The sequence below is a fragment of the Hyperolius riggenbachi genome, chromosome 5 (assembly GCF_040937935.1).
Source record: "Hyperolius riggenbachi isolate aHypRig1 chromosome 5, aHypRig1.pri, whole genome shotgun sequence".
Lineage (NCBI taxonomy): Eukaryota > Metazoa > Chordata > Amphibia > Anura > Hyperoliidae > Hyperolius > Hyperolius riggenbachi.
The window spans coordinates 443,583,034-443,607,255 of record NC_090650.1 but is presented as its reverse complement, the minus strand read 5'-3'; the positions used below and the strand labels follow the sequence as shown (position 1 = coordinate 443,607,255).

The following is a 24,222-nucleotide window of genomic DNA, read 5'->3' as shown; positions in this document are numbered from 1 at the left end:
AATCCCAATATTCTCTTAGACAACCTCTGAGGCCATCACAGAGCTGCTGTATTTGTACTGACATTAGTGATGGCCCGAACCGTTCGCCTGGCGAACTTTTCTGGGCCTCTTACTACTTCCGGGTCGCAATGACCCGGAGTAGTACGCCTGCGCTGCCCGGCGGAGCGCGTCCTAGATCGCGCTCCCGTTGCCGGGCACTTTCTGCGCATGTGCGTGACGTCATGAGTGACGTCACGCTCATGCGCAGAGAGTGCCCGGCAACAGGAGCGCGATCTAGGACGCGCTCCGCCGGACAGCGCAGGCGTACTACTCCGGGTCATTGCGACCCGGAAGTAGTAAGAGGCCCAGAGTAGCAGAGCGGTTCGCCGGCGAACGGTTCGGGAACCGTTCGCTACATCTCTAACTGACATTAGATTACACACAGGTGCACTCTATTTAGTCATTAGCACTCATCAGGCAATGTCTATGGGCAACTGACTGTACTCAGACCAAAAGGGGCTGAATAATTACGCACACCCCACTTTGCAGTTATTTATTTGTAAAAAATGTTTGGCATCATGTATGATTTTCGTTCCACTTCTCACGTGTACACCACTTTGTATTGGTCTTTCACGTGGAATTCCAATAAAATTGATTCAGGTTTGTGGCAGTAATGTGACAAAATGTGGAAAACTTTAAGGGGGCCGAATACTTTTGCAAGCCACTGTATATATTTACACACACACACACACACACACACACACACACACACACACACACACACACACACACACACACACACACACACACACACACACACACACACACACACACACACACACACACACACACACACACACACACACACACACACACACACACACACACACACACACACACACACACACACACACACACACACACACACACACACACACACACACACACACACACACACACACATTATTTATATTTATGAATATTTATTATTTTATTTTTTATTTATGTACAAATAACAAATGGTGCACGGAGCTGCCATCAGTGTTCAAAACGCTATTTTTGTGTTTTAATGTTAAAACATTAAATAGCGTTTTAACATTAAAACGCTATTTACCGGTTTAACATTAAAACGCAAAATAGCGTTTTGAACATACGCCATTTTTTCCAGGCGCCATTTTTTCCTGCTCCCACATACATCTGATTTTATATATATATAGAAGATAAATAAGTGATGCAAGTTGTATGCAAATGTAAAATATATGGTTATAAAGCCTTATTTCCTGCTATCCTGCTATTTGCAGGTGGTGACTGCAGGCTGCACCAATAAACTGGGCCATAACAGAACATAGTGGTGGCTGAAGAAAGGTTATCTATAAAATAAATGGTTATAAAGCAGCATTTCCCACTATATGCTGGTGGTCACTGCATAGCCTGGGTCATATCAGGAAGTGCTGGATGGAGAATGCTTTTACTGTTTTACATATGGGCATATATCCATACAGAGGGTTGTGTCCCTCCTGTGTAAGTCACTCTGCAATGCAGTGTGATCTATATATATAAAATCGGATGTGTGTGTGTGTATGTGCTGCGATCACTCGAAAACCACATGACCGATTTGAACGAAACTTGGTACACAGATCCCTTACTACCTGGGATGATATGTTCTGGGGGTCTCGCGGCCCCCCTGCACACCTGGGCGGAGCTACAAACAGCAAATCAGATTCCACCCATTCAAGTCAATGGAAAAAATGTAAAAGGCTGCCATTCTCACAGTAATCAAGCCAGAGCCCCCACACTTTGCACAGTTGGTCACTTGGTGACCGAGGTTACAAATCCAGGAAAAGTGGGCGGAGCATAAAACAGCCAATCAAATTTCAGCCATTCATTTTAAATGGGAAAATGTAAACTGCAGCCATTCTTAGACTGTTAATTGCAGGGTTCTGAAACTTGACACAGTTGGTCACTGGGTGACTGGGATTAAGATTCAAGAAAGTGGGTGGAGCCTACAACAGCCAATCAAAATTCACCTATTGATTTTCAAGGGGAATATTTAAACTGCTGCCATTCTTACACTGTTAATGGCAGAGGCTTCAAACTTGCTACAGTCGGTCATTGGGTGACTGGGGTCCAAATTCACTAAAGGGGCGGGGCCACCTACAGCCAATCAAATTTCCTTGGTGGATAAACTGCTTCCATTCACACATTTTTGATGCCAGGAACCTGAAAGCTCACAAACTTGGTCACTGGGTGACTGTGTGTCAAGGTTACAAAAAGTGGGCAGAGCTAAAAACAACTTTTACTGGAAAATATAAACTTCAGCCATTCTTACACTGTTAATGGCAGGGTTCTCAAACTTTGCACAGTTGGTCACTGGGTGAATGAGATTAAGATTTTGGAAGGTGGGTGGAGCCTACAACAGCCATTAAAAATTCACCTTTTGATTTTCAAAGGGAATATTATACTGTTAATAGCAAATGCCTCAAACCTGGTACAGTTGGTCACTGGGTGATTAGGGTTCAAGTTCAGAAAGGGGGCGGAGCCACAAACAGCCATATTTATTTATTTTTCAATGGGAATATACAAAGTATTGATACCAAGGACCCCAAAGCTGATAAACTTGATAACTGAGTGATTGTATGTCAAGGTTAGAAAAAGTGGCCGGTGCCAACAACTAAATTTTTAACATGGCAGGGTTCCCAAACTTTACACAATTAGCCACTGGGTGACTGGGATGAATAATCAGAAATGTGGGTGGAGCCTACAACAGCCAATCAAAATTGACCTATTGATTTTCAAGGGGAATATTTATATTGCTACCATTCTTACACTGTTGGTGGCAGAGGCCTCAAACCTGATACAGTCAGTCATTGGGTGACTGGGGTCCAAATTCACTAAAGGGGTGGAGCCATAAACAGCCAATCAGATTTGTTAGATTGATTTCAGCTGTTCTCTTATTGGCAGGGTTCTCAAACATGACACAGTTGGCCACTGGGTGACTGGGTCTAATATTCAGGAAAGTGGGTGGAGCCTACAGCAGCCAATCAAAATTCACCTTTTGATTTTCAAGGGGAATATTTACATTGCTGCCATTCATACACCCTTAATGGAAGAGGCCTCAAATCTGGTACAGTCAGTCACTGGGAAACTGGGGTTTAAATTGTGAAGGGAGCGGGCCAAATACAGCCAATCAGATTTGTTTCATTTCAGTGGTAAAATGCAACTTATTTATGCCAAGGACCCACTGGCGTAACAATAGGGGATGCGAGCCCTGCCGTCGCGGGGGGCCCGCTCAGGGACTTTTGGGGCACAGGAGGGGTCGCAGAATAAGAGGAGAGTGTGGCAGATCGGTGGGGAGGGGGGAAAATCCCCCCTCCCTCACCTCGGACTCTCCTCTCAGCACTCCCCTCCTGCAATCATTGGTGGCAGCGGGCAGCAGCAGCAGCAGCAGCAGCAGCGGCAGGCTGAATACATTACCTCCTTCTCGCCGGAGCTCTTCCATTCTCTAAGAGCAACTTCCTGTTTACACAGGAAGTTGCATGAAGCTCTTAGAGAATGGAAGAGCTCCGGCAAGAAGGAGGTAATGTATTCAGCCTGCCGCTGCTGCTGCTGCTGCTGCCCGCTGCCACCAATGATTGCAGGAGGGGAGTGCTGAGAGGAGAGTCCGAGGTGAGGGACTCTCCCTCCACCGATCTGCCACACTCTCCTCCTATGCTGCGACCCCTCCTGCCCCCCCCCAAAAAGTCCCTGAGCGGACCCTAGGGGGGGCGATTTTTTTTTTTACAGGGGGGCCCGGGGATTTCTAGGTACGCCCCTGCAAGGACCCCAAAGCTCATAAACTTGGTCATTGAGTGACTGTATGTTAAGGTTAGAAATAGTGGGCGGAGCCAAAAACAACTAACTTTTTACATTGGAAAATATAAACTGCAGCTTTTCGTACACTGTTAATGGGAGGGTTCTCAAACTTCACACAGTTGGTCACTGGGTGACTGGGATTAATATTCGGGAAAGTAGGTGGAGCCTACAAGAGCCAATCAAAATTCACCTATTGATTTTCAAGGGGAATATTGAAACTGCAGCCATTCTTAAACTGTTTATGGCAGAGGCCTCAAACCTGCTACAGTCGGTCGTTAAGTGTCTGGGGTTCAAATTCAGTAAAGGGGCAGAGCCAAACACAGCCAATCAGATTTCTTTGCTGGATGCTTCCATTAGCAGAATTTTAATGCCAGGAACCGAAAAGCTCACAAACTTGATCATTGAGTGACTTTGTGTCAAGGTTACAAAAACTGGGTGGAGTCAAAAACAGATCTTTCTGGGAAATTGTAAACTGCAGCCTTTCTTCACTGTTAATGGCAGGGTTCTCAAACTTTGCACAGCTGGTTACTGGGTGACTGGGATTAATATTTATAAAAGTGGGAGGAGCCTAAAAATGCCAATCAGAAATCACATATCGCTTTTCAAGGAGAATATTAAAATTGCTGCCATTCTTTCACTGTTAATGGCACAAGCCTCAAACCTGGTACAGTTGGTCATTGGGTCACTGGGGTTCAAATTCAGAAAATGGGACAGAGCCACAAACAGTCAATCAGATTTGTTTCATTTCATGGGAAAGTACAAATTATCGATGCCAAGGACCCAAAGCTCACAAAATTGGTCATTGAGTGACTGTGTGTCCAGGTTACAAAAAGTGGGCGGAGCCAAAACCAAATTTCACTGGGAAAATATAAACTGCAGCCATTCTTACACTGTTAATAGCAGGGTTCTCAGACTTTGCCCAGATGGTCACTGGGTGACTGAGATTAATATTCAGGGTCGTGGGTGGAGCCTATAATAGCCAATCAAAATTCACCTGTTGATTTTCAAGGGGAATATTTAAATTGCTGCCATTTTTACACTGCTAATAGCAGATGCTTCAAACCTGCTACAGTTGATCATTGGGTGACTGGGGTTCAAATGCTGGAGAGGGGGTGAAGCCACAAACAGCCAATCTGATTTATTTCATTTCATGGGATTATGCAAATTATTGATGCCAAGGACCCCAAAGCTCACATACTTGGTCATTGAGTGTTTGTGTGTTAGGGTTAGAAATACAGTCAAATACATAGACAGGCCATGCCGGTTCATCAGTGGGTGGAGACAAATACAAATTTCCCTGGGAAAATGTAAGCTGCAGCCATTCTTACACTGGTAATGGCAGGGTTCCCAAACTTTGCACAGTTGGTCACTGGTTGACTGAGATTAATATTCAGAAAAGTGGGTGGAGCTTACAAAAGTGAATCAAACTTCACCTATTGCTTTTCAAGGGGAATATTTAATTGCTGCCATTCTTGCACTGTTAAAGGCACAGGCCTCAAACCTGGTACAGTTGGTTATTGGGTGACTGGGGTTCAAATTCAGAAAAGGGGGTGGAGCCACAAACAGCCAATCAGATTTTTTAATTTCAATGCAAATTATTGATACCAAAGACTGCAAAGCTCACAAACTTGGTCGTTGAGTAATTGTGTGTCAGGGCTAGAAAAAATGGGCGGAGCCAACACCAGCCAAATACATACCCGGGCAACGCAGGGCAATCAGCTAATACGTTTATAATAATATGACAATAAATGAGGATTTCAGGATATAATTATTCAGGACAAAAAAAAAACAGGAATTGTCCTATGAAATCACAGACAGCTAGTAATTACTGGCAGGACAATGAGCCAATTACAATCCTCTCCCCCTGTGATGTCATGTCACCAGTGGGCGGGTCTCTTCCCCTGATTCCCCCCAGATATCTTTATACGACCTTTCCAAACACCTAGCCCAGCATGGAGGGGCTCAGTGAAGGTGGCAGTAAAAGTGTGGAGGTGTTTGATGATGGGGTCACACAGGGCATAAAAGAAGATCTGCCCGGCCTCATAATCCAGATATATCCTGACTCTATCACTGGGGATCCCATCAGGTAACCGGATCTCGTTCCTGTCATGTCTCACTGAGTACTGATTACCCTCCCTGCACAAAACCCAGGACTTGTTATTCCATCCAACATAGAACTTATCTGAACTGAACTGATCTCCTCCCCTGGCTATACTGGGGTAACACATCCCAACTTTCCAGCTCACTGACCCCCCAACATCCACTTCCCAGTAATGTCGCCCTGAGGAGAAACTCCGGATGCTCAACACCTGACAAGTCTGAAATCTCTGTGGTGTTTCTAGGCGGTTCAGGCTTCTGTAAGACCAGGATGCAGTTTTAAAGTCGTCATATGATATATATAGGAAAGTGCCAGCTGTGTTTACATCCAGTAATATGTCTGCAGGCTGTATATAGCTCCCCCCAATTACCCCAGACACAATATCAGCTAGTCCTGTGTGTAATGTGTGTGAGATGCCGGCCACATCCAGATCCCCTCCATCATGGAGCTGCTTATCATGTCTGTCCTCCGTGTCACACAAGTCACCTGTGTGTGATTCCTGTAAGACAGTCAGTGGATCAGTCATGTTACACAGCTCCTCAATGTGACGCATCTTCCTGGACAGCTCCGCCTTCTTTATCTCCAGCTGTCTGATGATGTCATCATAGGATTGTGACATCATCTCTGCCTGCCTCATGATGTCACTCAGGACTCTCTTCTCCAGCTCCTCCAGCCGTCTCCTGAGGTCTCTAAACAGAGCAGTGACTCTCTCTGCTTCACCATCTGCTTTTTCTTGTGCTTTTCTCCTGCGTTCCTCAGACTCTGGACTCTTTTCTCAGCCTCCTCTGTCTCTGCCATCAGTGTCCTGCAGATTATTTCTCAGCTTCTTCTTCTTCTCCTCAGAGGCCTCATCCAGTGACATCATCTCATGCCCTACATGTCCCCCGATCACAGAGCAGGACACACAGACACATGAGGCATCCTCAGTGCAGTAATACTCCAGGATCTTCTTATGGACGGAGCATTTCTGGTCTCCGGAGAGGTGGTGGGGGCACATAAGACGTGTTCTGGTGCCTTGCTGTGGACTCTCAGGTGATTATCACACATAGAAGCATCACAGTGCAGACAGGACATAACAGCAGGTACAGGAGAATGGATACAGTAAGTACAATGGACTCCGGCCTCCTCCTGATCTGGCTGAGTAGTCAGGAAACGCTCTGCTATGTTCCTCAGAGCAATATTCCTGTGTAATCCAGGCCGCTCCTTGTACTTCTCTCTACATTCAGGACAGGAATAACCTGCAGACCCCTCCTGTGAGTCCAGCACACCCTCAATACAGACCCGGCAGAAGTTGTGACCACATGTCAGGCTTACAGGATCTGTATAAATGGCCAGACAGACGGGACACTCTAGCTCCTCGCTCAGATCAGCAGACGCCATCGCTGGCAGCAGGAGAGGAAACGAAACAAATGTGAAACTGTCTGGGTCTCGAAATCCAGAATAACCAGTTACTTATTTGCTTGGGGGAGGGGTGATGGTATCAAACACTGCAATAATAGCACCAGTTAAAATAAGCACGACTATCAGTTCAATGCAAATGTACCGCATTGGTACCTCTCCTGGCACCTGCAGTTATTTAACAGCTCTTTACACTCTAGAACCCTGAAATCCTTAATTACCAGCAATTGTTACAGAACCTCGTCCACATTACAAATTCCTTAAAGCCAATGTTTCTCGATAGCCTAAATGGAAAGCCAGCTACTTACCTAAGGAGAGGGCGGGCTCTGTGTCCTAATGAGCCTCCCCTCTCCTCTCCCGGTGCCCTCGTTGCAGCGGCAGCTCCCCTGTCTAAATCCCCCACCGCGGGGACTTCATAAGTCTCCGGGAGCCGAGTCCTCCAGAAGACAGGCGGCTCCATACTGCGCATGCGCGATGACGCGATAGAGGGCGCTCGCGCGTGCGCAGTTTGGAGCGGCCCGCCTTCGGGAGCACTCAGATTCCCGAAGACTGCTGAAACCTCCCTTCGGCGGCAGAAGTAGCAGTATTTGACCAATTTAGTCAAATACTGCTTCCCGGGGAGCCAGCGCTGGAACGGGCACCGGGAGAGGTGAGGGGAGGCGCATTAGGACTCTGAGCCTTCCCTCTGCTTAGGTAAGTAGCTGGCTTTTCTTTTAGGCTATCGGTATCCATTCTCTTTAAATAGCCATAAATTCACACTATTATACACATCACACAGATTTCACATGTCAACATCTTTAATTTGCAGGCAAATATACGGGATGGAACTACAGCGCCCTATTTATCGTGCATACATTATGCATACGGTACCGCTGCTTGCTCATAAGTTACAATACAAAATCCTTAATTAGGGACAAAGTCATGCCAAGTGTCACTCACTCACAGCAAACACATTACATTTCGAAACTCTTAATTACCAGTGATTGTACACATCTCGTAACCTTATTACCCACTTCGGAACCGGCCGCCTAACCCCCCTTAAGGACCAGGGCATTTTGCGGTGGAGGGGGGTGCGCGCGTTTGGGGGGTCGGGCGGCCGGATCCCGTCTGTGGCTGGGTGGGCAGTGTCCCCCCCCATGGTGGCAAGTGTCCCCCCTGTAGCTGGCAGCCATCACTCACCTTCCAGGCTCCAGCGATGAGCCGCAATAGCCCCCTTCTTCTCCAGCCGGCATCTCCGCTCCAAATGATGCTCAGGTCGGGTCGCGGCTTGATGACGTCATCAAGCCGGGACCCGGGGCTGACGTCAGACGGAGCAGAGATGCCGGCCAGAGCAGAGGGGGGCGCCGAGGACGGCAAGGAGGTGAGTGGAGCCTCTTCCCCCCCCCCCCCCCCTGCCGCCGCCGCCGTTGTCAAAGTGATCGCTACGATCCGACGGTGATCGTAGTGATCACGTGATCAGCAGCCATACGTGATGGCTGCTGATCACTGAGGGGAGATACCAGCTGTCATATGACAGCTTAATCTCCCATCTCGGGAGCGGTTCTTTAGCGCGGACGTTGAATCAATGTCCGGTCAGAACTGTACCACCACCTGCCGGACGTTGATTCAACCTACGGTGGTCCCCAATAGGTAAAAATCCTTAATTTGCAGAAATTATATTCTGTGAATCGGAGCAGGAAAAAATGGGGCACAGCTCCCCTAGGACATAATGGAGCTGCCATTTTGAAGGCTTACATTATGGCGCATGGTTGCGGTGATGCGGGTGTGTGGAAATTATGGGGCAATACATGATCATGCCGATATTTATGACGCTTTCCTGCACTATTCCCGATGGCATAAATATAATTATTTATGCAACTTTGACACTAAATAACTCCAGCTCAGCCAAGCGGATCCATCAAAACCAGTCTTATCAGCTGAATGATCGTTTGTATACACGCCCGGTTTGACGTCCAAACGACCGGTCGTTTGACATGTGTATGTACACAGGCTGTGGTGTAATTAGCTGTCTCTGACCGTTATTTTGCATTGTAGACTCATAAAATATTACAAATATACACGTGTCTATATTGTGCATGGCTGCTCTACTGCCCAGCTGCCTGAATAAAACGGTATATATATATACTGTTAAAACACTTAGCGGCACCTCAATTTATCTTTTTGAAGGACTTTGACATAAAATGCATTGATAAATATAGTTTTAAAACACTTTATCGGCGGCACCATGCGCCATTTTTTTCCCGGGGTCTCTTTTGGATGTACGCCCATTAATATATAGCACACTATTATTATGGTGGTCGCTTATCGCTTATTTTCTTATCTCTCTCTGCTTCAAACACAATAGGGGAATGATAGCTGAGTGAGTTGTGCTCCCCTCCTACACTGCGCCCTGAGGCTGGAGCCTCTCTTACCTCTGCCTCAGCACGGCCCTGTGCCTCCTCCTCCACTGCGCCCTGAGGCTGGAGCCTCTCTCGCCTCTGCCCAGCCCTGCGCCCCCTCCTACATTGCACCCTGAGGCTGGATCCTCTCTCGCCTCTGCCTCAGCCCCGCCCTGTGCCTCCTCCTACACTGCGCCCTGAGGCTGGAGCCTCTCTCGCCTCTGCCTCAGCCCCGCCCTGTGCCTCCTCCTACACTGCGCCCTGAGGCTGGAACCTCTCTCGCCTCTGCCTCAGCCCCGCCCTGTGCCTCCTCCTCCACTGCGCCCTGAGGCTGGAGCCTCTCTCGCCTCTGCCTCAGCCCCGCCCTGTGCCTCCTCCTCCACTGCGCCCTGAGGCTGGAGCCTCTCTCGCCTCTGCCTCTGGCCCGCCCTGTGCCTCCTCCTACACTGTGCCCTGAGGCTGGAGCCTCTCTCACCTCTGCCTCAGCACGGCCCTGTGCCCCCTCCTACACTGCACCCTGTGGCTGGAGCCTCTCTCGCCTCTGCCTCGGGCCCGCCCTGTGCCTCCTCCTCCACTGCGCCCTGAGGCTGGAGCCTCTCTCGCCTCTGCCTCGGGCCCGCCCTGTGCCTCCTCCTACACTGCGCCCTGAGGCTGGAGCCTCTCTCGCCTCTGCCTCAGCCCCGCCCTGTGCCTCCTCCTCCACTGCGCCCTGAGGCTGGAGCCTCTCTCGCCTCTGCCCCGCCCTGTGCCTCCTCCTACACTGCACCCTGAGGCTGGAACCTCTCTCGCCTCTGCCTCGGGCCCGCCCTGTGCCTCCTCCTCCACTGCGCCCTGAGGCTGGAGCCTCTCTCGCCTCTGCCTCGGGCCCGCCCTGTGCCTCCTCCTACACTGCGCCCTGAGGCTGGAGCCTCTCTCACCTCTGCCTCAGCACGGCCCTGTGCCCCCTCCTACACTGCACCCTGTGGCTGGAGCCTCTCTCGCCTCTGCCTCAGTCCCGCCCTGTGCCTCCTCCTCCACTACGCCCTGAGGCTGGAGCCTCTCTCGCCTCTGCCTTGGGCCCGCCCTGTGCCTCCTCCTCCACTGCGCCCTGAGGCTGGAGCCTCTCTCGCCTTTGCCTCAGCCCTGCCCTGCACCCCCCTCCTACACTGCGCCCTAAGGCTGGAGCCTCTCTCGCCTCTTCCTCGGCTTCGTCCTGCGCCCTGAGGCTGGAGCCTCTCTCACCTCTGCCTCAGCACGGCCCTGTGCCCCCTCCTACACTGCACCCTGTGGCTGGAGCCTCAAACGCCTCTGCTCCGCCCTGCGCCCCCTCCTACACTGCGCCCCGAGGCCAGAGCCCCTCTCACCTCTGCCTCAGCACGGCCCTGGCCCTCACAGTTTACTGCAGCAGTGTTTGCACCACAATATTAGCCATACAACAGCCCCTGATGATCAGTGTGTGAAAAGGAATTGATTGATCATGTGAAAGTGGCTATCAGCTACTGATTGGGATGAAGTGCAATGAAGTAACATTTTTAGATATAACAACTTCTTTTCATGTGACACTCTCTGTGTATGTGTGTAAGTAATACTTGCTGAGCATAGTAAGGTTACATCACACAATTAAACATCTTTGGGTATGAAGGGATCAGCTCACCTAACATGTGTGTATCCACATTATAAGTGTCTTCCTCTTCTTCTACAGTTTGTAAATCTGTAATAAGGTTCCACAGCACATGGTATAACTATTACCTGTGTATATGTTGGACATATTTTGAGGTAGGCCCGGTTCACATCTGCATTTCAGCCAAAAAGGATCCGATGAGCAGATCAGATCTCAGCTTCACCGGATCCGGATGGCTCTGTTCATGGCGCATTCACATAGTGAATTTCACTCAGCAATACATACCTAATCTTCTGCAGTAGCCGGCGGTAGAGACTTCCTCTTCTTCCGCTGTCACTACACAGCGCATCATGTGACTAGTCACATGACGCATCATGTAGTCACATGTAGGGTTGCAACGGTATGAAAATTCACGGTATGATAACCGTAAAAAAAATACCACGGTATGACGGTATTACGGTATATGGTATTACGCAATTATTCTCATTACAATTACCCTTATAAAAATGAGAAATGGTAAAAGTTGAACAAACTCTTCTTTATTAAACCCTTAGGCTGGTTTCACAGTGGGACGTTAAAGTCCCAGGTTACAGCAGCCAGTAGTGCAGCCTAACTCACAGCACTGTAAAATCAATGTGCTGTTCACAGTGCACACGTTGGGTTACATAGTAACGCAGCACGTTTAACCTCCTTGGCGGTAATCCCGAGCTGAGCTCGGGGTATGCCGCCGGAGGTCGCCGCTCAGGCCCTGCTGGGCCGATTTCGTTTCTGAAAAAAGCAGCACACGCAGCTGGCACTTTGCCAGCCGTGTGTGCTGCCCGATCGCCGCCGCTCCGCGGCGATCCGCCGCGTGCAGCGGCGAAAGAGGGTCCCCCCAGCCGCCCGAGCCCAGCGCAGCCGGAACAAACAGTTCCGGCCGGCGCTAGGGGCTGGATCGGGCGGCTCTGACGTCAGGACGTCGACTGACGTCCATGACGTCACTCCGCTCGTCGCCATGGCGACGAGGAAAGCGAAACAAGATAGGCCGCTCATTGCGGCCTATCTTGTTACTTTCGATTGCCGGAGGCGATCGAAAGTACACATCAGGAGCGCCCTCTAGTGGGCTTTCATGCAGCCAACTTTCAGTTGGCTGCATGAAATATTTTTATTTTTATTAAAAAAAAACCACATTGCAGCCTCCCTGGCAAAATAAATAAACCGCCAGGGAGGTTAAACAAAGTGCTGCATGCTGTATGTTATACTGGGCTAAGCCACGTTAGACTGTTTGCACATGCTCAGTAATGTTGGAGGAGGAGGTCTCCCCTCCTCCTCCAGCCAGCCACATGGCTAATTAATATTCACTGCACTGTGGAGACTGTGGTAGGATTGTAGTGTTGTCCGGATCATGAACGAATCCTTCATTTGATCCGGATCTTTTTTGTGAGTCGAATCATCCGGATCATCACAATGAAAGATTCGGTTCACAGTGGATGTCTGTCTGGAAGAAACAGGAACATACAGAATGTACAGTGCAGGGAAAGTCCTGTCCTGCTTGTCATTTCACCCAGTCTGCTTCCCTAGTAAAATGATTCAAATGATTCGGTTCAAAGATCCGGATCTTTTGAATGATCCGATTCAAATGATCCAAATCCTTAAAAAGATCCGGACTTCCTATCACTAACCTGGAGCGGCTGCTTTGAGAGCTGCATAACGCAGCTCAATCTGACGTCCAACTTCATCACCACCATGCGTTGCGTTAGGGGCACGTTATGCGACCATAACGTCCCCTAAAACGCAACGTCTTGGTGTGTAAGTAGCCTTAAAGGGGGCCATACACTGGCTCGATTCGCGGCCGTTTCGACAGCAGATTCGATCCTGGGATCGAATCTGCTGCCAATCGTTCGCGGTAAACGCAGCCGCCGATCCGATTTTTTCCCGAAATCGGATCTGTCCGTCGATCGCGCCGTGCGGGAAATTACCCTCGATCGCCCGCGGGTAAAGTGCGCGTCGCTAGCGGCGGCCGATCCGATCAGGTATACATTACCTGAGGCTGGCTCCCGGGCATCTTCTCCGCGCTGCACGGCTCTGTTCCGGCTCCATCCATCCCGGCGCTTCCTGTGTCACTGCAGTGACCAGGAAGTTCTAATAGAGGGCGCTCTATTTGAATTTCCTGGTCACGGAGTAACACAGGAAGCGCCGGGATGGAGCCGGAACAGAGCCGTGCAATGCGGAGAAGACGCCCGGGAGCCAGCCTCAGGTAATGTATACGGGGGGGGGGGGGGGGGGGACAGGCGGCAGGAGCAGCGCAGCAGATGGTGAATCGGTTTCAGGCTGAAATCGATTCACAATCTGTTTGCAGTAAAGGCAGCCATACGATCCCTCTCTGATCAGATTCCATCAGATAGGGATCTGTCAGCTGGTCGATCTAATGGCACATCGACCAGTGTATGGCTACCTTTAGGGTTAGGGTCCTCCTGTCATGCTTGAAATATTTACTCTTCTAAATGTCATAAAACCAACAATACCAAAAGTAAATCTCCATCCAAAATGGCCAACAGAGCAATTTGATATTTTGTTGGCTGTGATTCTTAAAGTGGAGCTGAACTCTTGCACAGGACTGAAGAAATACATAGAGAAATGCACCCTGTATGTAGTTAGAGAGTTTAGCCTGTCTAATCCCCCCTCATTTGTGTGTAATCACAAATTGCAATCTGATCTTTCCCAGAGTCACATGACTGCCTATAGCAGAGGGCAGATAATAAGGCCATTGGAAAGCGCAGTAGGTTAATATGTCTGCTTCCTTGAATCAGGGAGTAGAAACTGTACAGATTTATTTTAGGATTTGTATCAGCTGTAACAAAGAAATAAATGTTGTTGCATATCTTTTTGAGCAGAGATGAGGACGTTTTGAGTTCAGGTCCACTTTAAAAATGCTGGTGGTACACTTTACTATACACCTTAAAGTGTACCAGAGACGCAGCATAGTGAAAGTTTTATATATACCTGCGGCTTCCTCCCGCCCCATTCGCACGGATCCCTCCCACGCTGCCGTCCTCAGCCTTTTCTATCGCTGGTACTGAGTCCTGTAACTTCAGACAGTCACGGCCAGTCTGAGCATGCGCAGTGCGTTCTCTACAGCGGAGAATAATACTACGCAGGCGTAGTACTATTTTCTGCCAGAGACGGAGGGAGCGCACTGCGCATGCGTAAAACTGTCCGCGACTGGCCGAAGTTACAGGACTCAGTACCAGCGATAGAAAAGGCTGTATTAAGAGTGTATGAAGGGCAGCAATGTAAATATCCCAGTCACCCAGTGACCAACTGTGCCAAGTTTGAGAACGCTGCCATTAACAGTGTAAGAATGGTTGCACTTTATAATGTCTCATGTAAAAAATATAATTGTTGGCACCGCCCACCTTTTCTAACCTTGACATACAATCAGTCAATTACCAAGTTTATCAGCTTTGGGGTCCTTGGTATCAATTTGTATATTCCCATTGAAATTAATCAAATCTGATTGGCTGTTTGTAGCTCCGCCCCCTTTCTGCCTGTGAACCCCCAGATATCCAGTGACCAACTGTACCAGGTTTGAGCCATATGCTATTAACAGTGTAAGAATGGCAGCAATTTAAATATTCCCCTTGAAAATCAACAGGTGAATTTTGATTGGCTGTTGTAGGCTCCACCCATTTTTTCTGAATATTGACAGCAGTCACCCAGTGACCAACTGTGCAAAGTTTGACAATCCTGCCATTAACAGTGTAAGAATGGCTGCAGTTTATATTTTCCTATTGAAATTTGTTTTTGGCCCCGCCCACTTTGTGTAACCTGGACACACAGTCACTCAATGACCAAGTTTGTGATCTTTCAGGTTCCTGGCATCAAAAATGTGTGAGTGGAAGTAGTTTATCCACCAAGGAAATCTGATTGGCTGTTTGTGGCCCCGCCCCTTTAGTGAATTTGGACCCCAGTCACCCAATGACTGACTGTAGCAAGTTTGAAGCCTCTGCCATTAACAGTGTAAGAATGGCAGCAGTTTAAATATTCTCCTTAAAAAACAATAGGTGAATTTTAATTGGCTGTTGTAGGCTCCACCCACTTTCCTGAATCTTAATCGCATTCACCCAGTGACCAACTGTGGCAAGTTTGAGACCCCTGCGATTAACAGTGTAAGAATGGCTGCAGTTTACATTTTCCCATTAAAAATGAATGGCTGAAATTTGATTGGCTGTTTTATGCTCCACCCACTTTTCCTGGATTTGTAACCTCGGTCACCAAGTGACCAACTATGCCAAGTGTGGGGACTCTGGCTTGATTACTGTGAGAATGGCAGCCTTTTACATTTTTTCCATTGACTTGAATGGGTGAAATCTGATTTGCTGTTTGTAGCTCCGCCCAGGTGTGCAGGGGGGCCGCGAGAGCCCCAGAACATATCATCCCAGGTAGTAAGGGATCTGTATACCAAGTTTCGTTCAAATCGGTCAAGCCGTTTTCGCGTGATCGCGGCACATACACACGCACACGCACGCACACGCACACACACACACACACACACACACACGCATACAATTTTATATATGTATACGTTCACTCAGCTCATACATACACACACATATATAACTTTTTGTATGTATCTATGTGTTTTTGTTTTAGTTTTTTATATACTGTATGTATGATATGACTGTACACAATGCAAATCCTAATTTTGACCGTAGGTATGTGTAATTGAGCTGATTTCAACTCATTAACACACTCAAATCGGAAATCCTCTTCCATCTGAAATGACGATTACGGTCAAATTGAAATTGCGGGACTCAAAACCACTCGTAGCCCAAAATCGCTCAATTCGAGCATCAATGGTATAAATCTCATAGAGCGTCTGAAGCTCCCCCTGCTGGACACAGTCAGTAAATATTTATATTTATGAGTAATGCTTCCTCCTTATCTGCTTGAAAAAAATGTATCCATTTATTTTTAAAATGAATCCAAAAGATAAGAAAAAGATATGGAGAGAATGTGTTTCATATTGCATACTTCTTATCACAGGCAGCTCTTCGCTGGAAGTAATGCAGAGCATGTACAGTGCTACCCATAATCATTCATACCCCGGCAAAGTTTTCACTTAAACTTTCTTTTATTCAACCAGCAACAAGTAATTTTTTGACAAGAAATGACATCGGTGTCTCCCAAAGATAATAAGATGATGTACAAGAGGCATTATTGTGAAAAAAAAACATTTCTCAGCTTTTAATTACATTTGAGCAAAAAGTGTCCAGTCCAAAATTGTTCATACCCTTCACACACTGTCATACCACAGTCTATGGGAAAATCCAAAGTTCTATACCATTGCAAATAGTCCAAGCTGTTCTAAAGCATCCTAATTACCCTGATTAATTGGGAACAGCTGTTTTAATCTACTCAACAGGTGAAAAACAGCAGCTCTCTGCAGTTGGTTTGTGGACAGTCGTGGCTTAGACAAAGGAGTTCAGTGAGGACCTGCTGCTGCACATTTTGGCTGCTCACAAGTCAGGAAAGGGCTACAAGGCCATTACTAATTGTTTTCGAGTTTCAGCGGCTACAGTGCAAAGTACTATAAAAAAATACAAGATGTTCCGCACTGTGGGAAATCTCAGAGGATGTGGTCGGAAGCCAAAAAAAAAAAGTGCTGCCCAGGAGGATAGTGAGAGAGGTGATAAAGAATCCAAGGATCACCACCAAGGCCATCCTGGTGAATCTGGGCTCTGCTGGTGGAAAAATCTCAAGGCAGACAATCCAAAGGACACTGCAGACTGCGGGGTTCCACGGATACAGACCAAGGTAAGGCACACAAAAGCTTGCTTGGCCTTTGAACTGTTCATCTGGACAAAGAAGAAGACTTCTGGTCCTCTGTGTTATGGTCAGATGAAACAAAAATTGAATCGTTTGGTCACAATGATGTTTCCTTCATTTAGCATAAAAAAGGAGAAGCCTTCAACCCAAAGAACACAATCCCTAGTGTCAAACATGGTGGTGGGAACCTAATTCTTTGTCGGTGTTTTTCCGCCAATGGATCAGGGAACCTAATCACAGTAAACAGCACCATAAAAAAGAGCAATACATGGGGATTCTCAACGACAACAGCAGGCAGTCTGCAGAGAAACTTGGCCTTGGGCACCAGTGGACATTTCAGCATGACAATGACCCAAAATACTCAGCAAAAGTGGTGAAGAAATGGTTAACAACAACAACATTACCGTTTGGAGTGGCACAGCCAGAGTCCCGACTTGAATCCAATTGAGAATCTGTGGAGGGAGCTAAAGATCAGAGTGATGGCAAGAAGACCCTCCAACCTGAAAGATTTGATTAATGTAATAGCCAATAAAGGCTTTTCTATTGATTATTGAGAAGGGTATGAATCATTTTGGACTGGACACTTTTTGCTCAAATGTAAATAAAAGCTGAGATTTTTTTTCTCCCACAACAATGGCTCTTGTACATCATCGTCTTATCTTTTGGGAGACACCTATGTCCTTTCCTGTGAAAAAATGCCTTGCTGGCTGAATAAAAGTAACTTTAAGTCAAAATTTGTCAGGAGTATGAATAAGTATGGGCAGCACCAGCGCCGGCCCGCTCATGAGGCGGGGTGAAACTTTTGCCTCAGGCGGCAAATTTCTAGGGGCGGCATCCGCCCATCGGTGGGTGCAGGGCGCCGGCCGCCCAGCTGGAGGGGTAGCGTACGCTCCACTGACGTCACTTCCTGCAACGGCGCCCACTGTATTGTAAGTGGACGGCGCTGCAGGAAAGGACGTCAGTGGAGCGCACGCTGGATCGAGCGAGGAAGAGGTGAGTCCTCCCCGCCCACTGCCTCTTACGAGTTGCGCTTCTTATCTATTTAAGGCTGGAGGGGAGCGGAGGACGGGGGACCCAGGCGAGGGAGGGGGGGGGGTCCGACCCCCCTCCCCGCCGCTAGGCCCAATACCCCCGCCCTGCCCGCGCCCTGCGGCGGCAGCAATCATTTTTTCCTCAGGCGGCAAAAAGTCTAGGGCCGGCCCTGGGCAGCACTGTAGATTATTATGAGTTACAGATAAACAAATACAATCATAATCATGTGACAATAAATGAGGATTTAAGGATATAATTACTCAGGACAGAAACCAGGAATTGTCCCTGGAGATCACAGACAGCTAATAAGGATTGGCTGAACTATGAGCCAATCACAATTCTCTCCCTGTGGTGTCACCAGTGGGCGGGTCTCACAATTCCCTGATTCCCCCCACATATCTTTATACAACCTCCCCCCCCTTACATATAACCCAGCATGGAGGGGCTCAGTGAAGGTGGCAGTGAAGGTGTAGAGGTGGGTGATGATGGGGTCACACTGGGCATAAAAGGAGACCTGCCCGGCCTCATAATCCAGATCTATCCTGACTCTCCTCACTCTATCACTGGGGACCCCATCAGGCAACCGGATCTCTTTTCTGTCATGTATCACTGAGTAATGATTACACCCCCTGTCCAAACACCAGGACTTGTTATTATCTCCAATCAGTGACTGGCCTCCTCTCCTGTCTATACTGGGGTAACACATCCCGACTGTCCAGTAATCTGATCCTCCAACATCCACTTCCCAGTAATGTCGCCCTGAGGAGAAACTCCGGCTGCTCAACACCTGAGGAGGCCAATCCTGAAATCTCTCTGGTGTTTCTGGGCGATTCTGCATTAGTGACCAGGATACAGTTTTCCTGTCATCTGATATATATAGCCAATTATGAGCTGTGTTTACATCCAGTAATATGTCTGCAGGCTGTGCAGAGATCCCCCCAGTTACCCCAGACATGATATCAGCCAGTCCTGTGTGTAATGTGTGTGAGATGCCGGCCACATCCAGATCCTCTCCATCATGGAGCTGCTTATCATGTCTGTCCTCCGTGTCACACAAGTCACCTGTGTGTGATTCCTGTAAGACAGTCAGTGGATCAGTCATGTTACACAGCTCCTCAATGTGACGCATCTTCCTGGACAGCTCCTCCTTCTTTATCTCCAGCTGTCTGATGATGTCATCATAGGATTGTACCTGCCTCATGATGTCACTCAGGACTCTCTTCTCCAGCTTCTCCAGCCGTCTCCTGAGGTCTCTAAACAGGGCAGTGACTCTCTCTGTTTCACCATCTGCTTTTTCTTGTGTTTTTCTTCTGCGTTCCTCCAGACTCTGGACTCTTTTCTCAGCCTCCTCTGTCTCTGCCATCAGTTTCTGCAGATCATTTCTCAGCTTCTTCTTCTTCTCCTTAGAGGCCTCATTTAGCGACATCATCTTATGTCCTACATGTCCCCCGATCACATAGCAGGACACACAGACACAGGCTGCATCCTCAGTGCAGTAATACTCCAGGATCTTCTTATGGACGGAGCATTTCCTGGTCTCCGGGGAGGTGGTGGGGGCACATAAGACGTGTTCTGGTGCCTTGCTGTGGACTCTCAGGTGATTATCACACATAGAAGCGTCACAGTGCAGACAGGACATAACAGCAGGTACAGGAGAATGGATACAGTAAGTACAATGGACTCCGGCCCCCTCCTGATCTGGCTGAGTAGTCAGGAAACGCTCTGCTATGTTCCTCAGAGCAATGTTCCTGTGTAATCCAGGCCGTTCCTCGTACTCCTCTCTACATTCAGGACAGGAACCTGCAGACCCCTCCTGTGAGTCCAGCACACGATCAATACAGACCCGGCAGAAGTTGTGACTACATGTCAGGCTTACAGGATCTGTATAAATGTCCAGACAGAGGGAACACTCAAGCTCCTCGCTCAGATCAGCAGCCGCCATCGCTGGCAGCAGGAGAGGAAATGAAAGTGAAAGTCTCTGAAGAAGAACCAGTTACTTATTATTTGCTTGGGGGAGGGGTGATGAAACATTACATCTGAAGAAAACTTATACCAGTCTGAAACATGATCTATTTATTAAAAAAAAATACTGGTGGCATACTGATGGCCTTCATCACATCACGGCTGGAGTACTGCAATGCCCTTTATGCTGGCCTCCCCAAAAAGGACCTGCTCCGCCTGCAATTAGTGCAGAATGCTGCTGCCAGATTGCTAACAAACCAGCCTCGCCACTGTCACATTACACCGATCCTTCGCTCACTGCACTGGCTACCAGTAGAATGGAGAATACTCTTCAAGATTGGACTGCTGACATTCAAATCCCTGCACAGTCTGGGCCCTGGATACATGAAGGACTTGCTGAAGCTGCACCACACCTCTCACAACCTCAGATCAGCTAGTTCTATAAACTTGGTCACTCCCAGAGTGCACCTCAAAAAATCTGGAGATAGAGCCTTCTGTCATGCTGCCCCTACTCTTTGGAACTCCCTGCCACACCCAGTAAAGACAGCACCATCCCTGGAGCTATTCAAATCCAGACTGAAAAGCCACCTGTTTAGCCTGGCATTTCCAGACTTATAAAATTCTTCCCCTGTACCACGATGGTCGGAGCCATGCTTATGCGCTTTGAGTCCCACGGGAAAAAAGCGCTTTACAAATGTTATTTGTTGTTGTTGTTGTTGAATAACACACTCACCATACAGCACTAGCTTGCTGGTTTAAATGTAGGCACGGACACATCTGCATGAAGTTTGTATGTTCTTCCATGTTTTCTAGAGTTTTCTCCCAATTCTGTAAAAAACATAAATAGGTTAATTGGCTTCCAACACAATCAGCCGGAGAGATACGTAGAGGGCGCACTTCTATTGGACTGGCTGCGACTGGCCAAAGTAACAGGACCAGATACCGGAGCTGCAGGCAACAGAGGACAGCGGCGTGGGAGCGATCCATGCGCATGGTGCTGGAGGAAGCTCCAGGTATGTATAAATCTTTTTTCTAGGTTCGGCTTTGGTTTCCTTTAAACTATAACAGAGACATTTGATTCTAGCAAGCAGAGGTGCCGCCAGCGTACAAGTTTAAGAGGCTGAAGGACCAGGAAGGGGGTGGTCAAGCCGCTGCAGCACGAAAACACACTTCTCCCTCTAGTGCGCCCTCAGCAGCTCATGCCACAGACCTCCTCTGCTCCCTCCTCAGCTTCCCCTGCAGGACATCGGCAGACCCTGCTGAGCGATAGCTTTCACAGCTTGACCAAGCCTCTGCCTCCTGGCCACAGGTGCATCTGGAAGCTGAATGGCTTGCTGGCCCGGTCCATGTGTTCCCAGCTCCTTCCGTACGCCCTGGTGCAGGAGGGGAGTGATATGCCCATGCTGCTCAAGTTTGGGATCTTAGAGTGGCGAATCCCCAGCCGCCACTACTTTTCAAGGACCGCTATTCCAGCACTGCAGTAGTTTGTGGTGGCAAATGTGGCCTGTTCGCTCGACCATGCCGGAGGCAAGCGTGGAGCAGCTGATTTGGGACAGGCCTGTCCATTACCGCACATTGGGTGACCTTGGTGGAAGGAGGTGAGAAGAACGCAGCAGCAGCAGCTGGCACAGCAGCAAGCCAGTTGGTGGTGCCACCACACGGGATCGGGGGGATGCAGCAGGCTCCTCTGATCCCATTTCCTCCACACCCTGCAAGCAAGCCCGCCTCAGCAGCAGCGCAAAGCCTCGCCACTGCCAAGTGCTGCTGAAATTGGTCAGCTTGGGGAAGGAGAAACTAATGACCGCCCACATCCTGACCACCTTCAGAGAGCAGGAGCAGAGGTGGCTGACCCCCAGAGTCCTCAAAGTTAGTAACATGGCGTCCGATAATGGGGCCAACTGGTGGCCACACTGCACAGGGGACACCACGTCCACATCCCCTGCTTGGCCCACGTCCTCTATTTGGTGGTGCAACACTTCGTGAGCACCTACCCGGGGATGGACCAGCTGCTGGAAATTTCCGCCGCTCCGCCACTGCCTGTGCAACCCTGGCCGACCTGCAGCAGCGCGAGGGCCTGCCATCAAACTGCCTGATCATAGATGTCCCAACTCGCTGGAATTCGACCCTGGTGATGTTGGAGCAGCTGTTGTAGCACAGGAAGGCTCTTAGCAGGTACATCTGTGAGGCAAACATCTACGGCTCCACCAACATGCAGCTGATCTCCTCAGCTTAGTGGACACACATGCAGCAAGTGTGCCTGGTCTTGGCTCCCTTCCTGCAGGGAACTAAGATGGTGAGCCTGGAGTGGGCATCTGTCTGCAAATGGGTGCCCCTGGTTTTCCTGCTGGACAGGGTGCTGTGTGATCTGATGGCAGAGGGGGAGGCAGCCCTGGCCCAGCTGAATCAGGAGCACTTGGCAGCACAGTCTTGGGTGTGAGCTCCATGGTCTCGACACCCTGGAACTAGTCTGAAGTATAACATAATAATACACAGAAGTAATCTGGCTCAGTGTGAATTCCCAGGTCCTCCTGGCTCAAACACACTGTTGGATCTGACTAAGGTCTGAGTGCTTCCACATAAGTGTTCGCAATGGCAGACAACCTGAGACTGGCCAGCAGTGACTATATATAGGACAGCGCTCTCCGGCGCCACCCATCAGCGATCAACCAATAGTCACTTGCCTTGAGGTCAGCTGACCGACCTGGTCAGCTGATCCCTCCTTGTTTGTCATAAAGGTTCTGCCTCTCAGCGCGCGTATTCAGCGTCGTACTGACCCAGCGAAGTGCCGATGTTTTGGTCGGTGGGCCCCGCCTCCACATCTCCAGTGGGCCCCAGGGCCAGGGCGTAGGGATAACTATGGGGCCCATAGACGGGGCGCCTTTTCTGGCTACATGTGTTTTAATATCTTCTTTAATGCAGCCCTGGCTGGGCCATTTCAATAAGTAAAATCACCCCCCAAAAGATTGTTGCAGAGACGCAGGCAGGCAAAGGGACTATTTTAACCTTCCGCCTCACTGCGCTCTCTGTCTTCAGCCGGCAATTAGTTTATAATTCCGGCTGAACAGAGAAAACACAGCAAGTGGGCGTGGCTCCACCCCTCCGCTCTACAGCAGACAGAGATGGGAATACAGCCAGAGACGAGAGTCACTCTGGTTACTGGAAGAGGCCCTGCCCCCCACGTGCACAGCAGTGAGGAGAAAGCTGCAACAGCGCGGCCAATTTGAATCAGCCAGCACAGACATGTCTTTGGTCCAGCTGATCTGCCTCCTCCACGGAATGCCATTGCCAGCAGGTATTCTTGTATCTCTCCCTCTGGCTACCTCCTGCCTGTCAGTGCTGCAGACACTACCCTCCCCTCCCCCCCCCTCCCCTCTGTGCACACACTCTCCTGTCCAAGCACTGAGCTGAGCCTGAAATAGCTGTCAGCTCTTCTCTCTGTTGTAGTTCACACAACTCCCTATCTCCACTCTTTCCTGTCTGCAGAATTCTCACACTATTCATCCCTCTTTTTGTATTTTCTTTTAGTTTACAACAATGTATTGTTTGCCCTGGTTGTTCAGGTTATGCAGTTTATTGTATTCCTGGTGTATGATTATAGCATTTGCACTTTTTATTTATGATTATTTTGTGCAGTTATTGTCACTGAATTGCAGTAAGTCCTATCCATTTAACACATCTATTTGTGTGGATTACCTACCTGCATTGCATTTATTTTTCTCTCCTCTGCTAATGATCATTAGCGATACAATTCTCCAGACGATCACCTAATCTCAATATCTTTTGGAGATGATCGTTCGGTCCCACTAGCGGAATGAAAGCTTCTATGCAATTTGATCAGATTAATGGAATAGATTTATTTTCTGGATCAATTTCATTGGTCTGATCAAATTGGTTAGCATCATTACTTCTGTTAGTGATCTTGAATGATTGTTTCCGATCGATATTACGATCGAATCAGATGGTCGATCATCTGGAGAATTGTATCGTTAATGGCCACCTTGACACTAACCTTCCCTCTTAACTCTGCCTAATACTAACATACTAACCTCTTTTGCCTATGTACATAAGACGTTTCAAAGTGTATGCTCACTTATTAGATCACCCACTCTGCCTTA

General features: G+C 48.7%; 1 protein-coding gene across 1 annotated transcript; it reads right to left on the bottom strand.

Moving 5' to 3' along the window:
* Nucleotides 1-18,382: 18,382 nt before the first annotated feature.
* LOC137519488 (E3 ubiquitin-protein ligase TRIM11-like) lies at nucleotides 18,383-21,984 on the bottom strand. Its single transcript, XM_068238444.1, has 2 exons — nucleotides 21,682-21,984; nucleotides 18,383-20,123 (listed from the first exon to the last, which is right to left on the bottom strand). Exons 1-2 carry the CDS (start codon nucleotides 21,982-21,984, stop codon nucleotides 18,438-18,440), a joined length of 1,989 nt encoding a protein of 662 aa, XP_068094545.1. The 3' UTR covers nucleotides 18,383-18,437.
* Between the last annotated feature and the right edge of the window lie 2,238 nt (nucleotides 21,985-24,222).

Excerpts from the sequence above, each read along its gene's own strand:
- LOC137519488 (XM_068238444.1), bottom strand. The coding sequence starts at position 21,984 with ATGTTACTAACTTTGAGGACTCTGGGGGTCAGCCACCTCTGCTCCTGC. Across the intron at positions 20,124-21,681 it reads TTCCACCAAGGTCACCCAAT|AGACTTTCACTTTCATTTCC; the intron begins GTGCGGTAATGG and ends GTTCTTCTTCAG.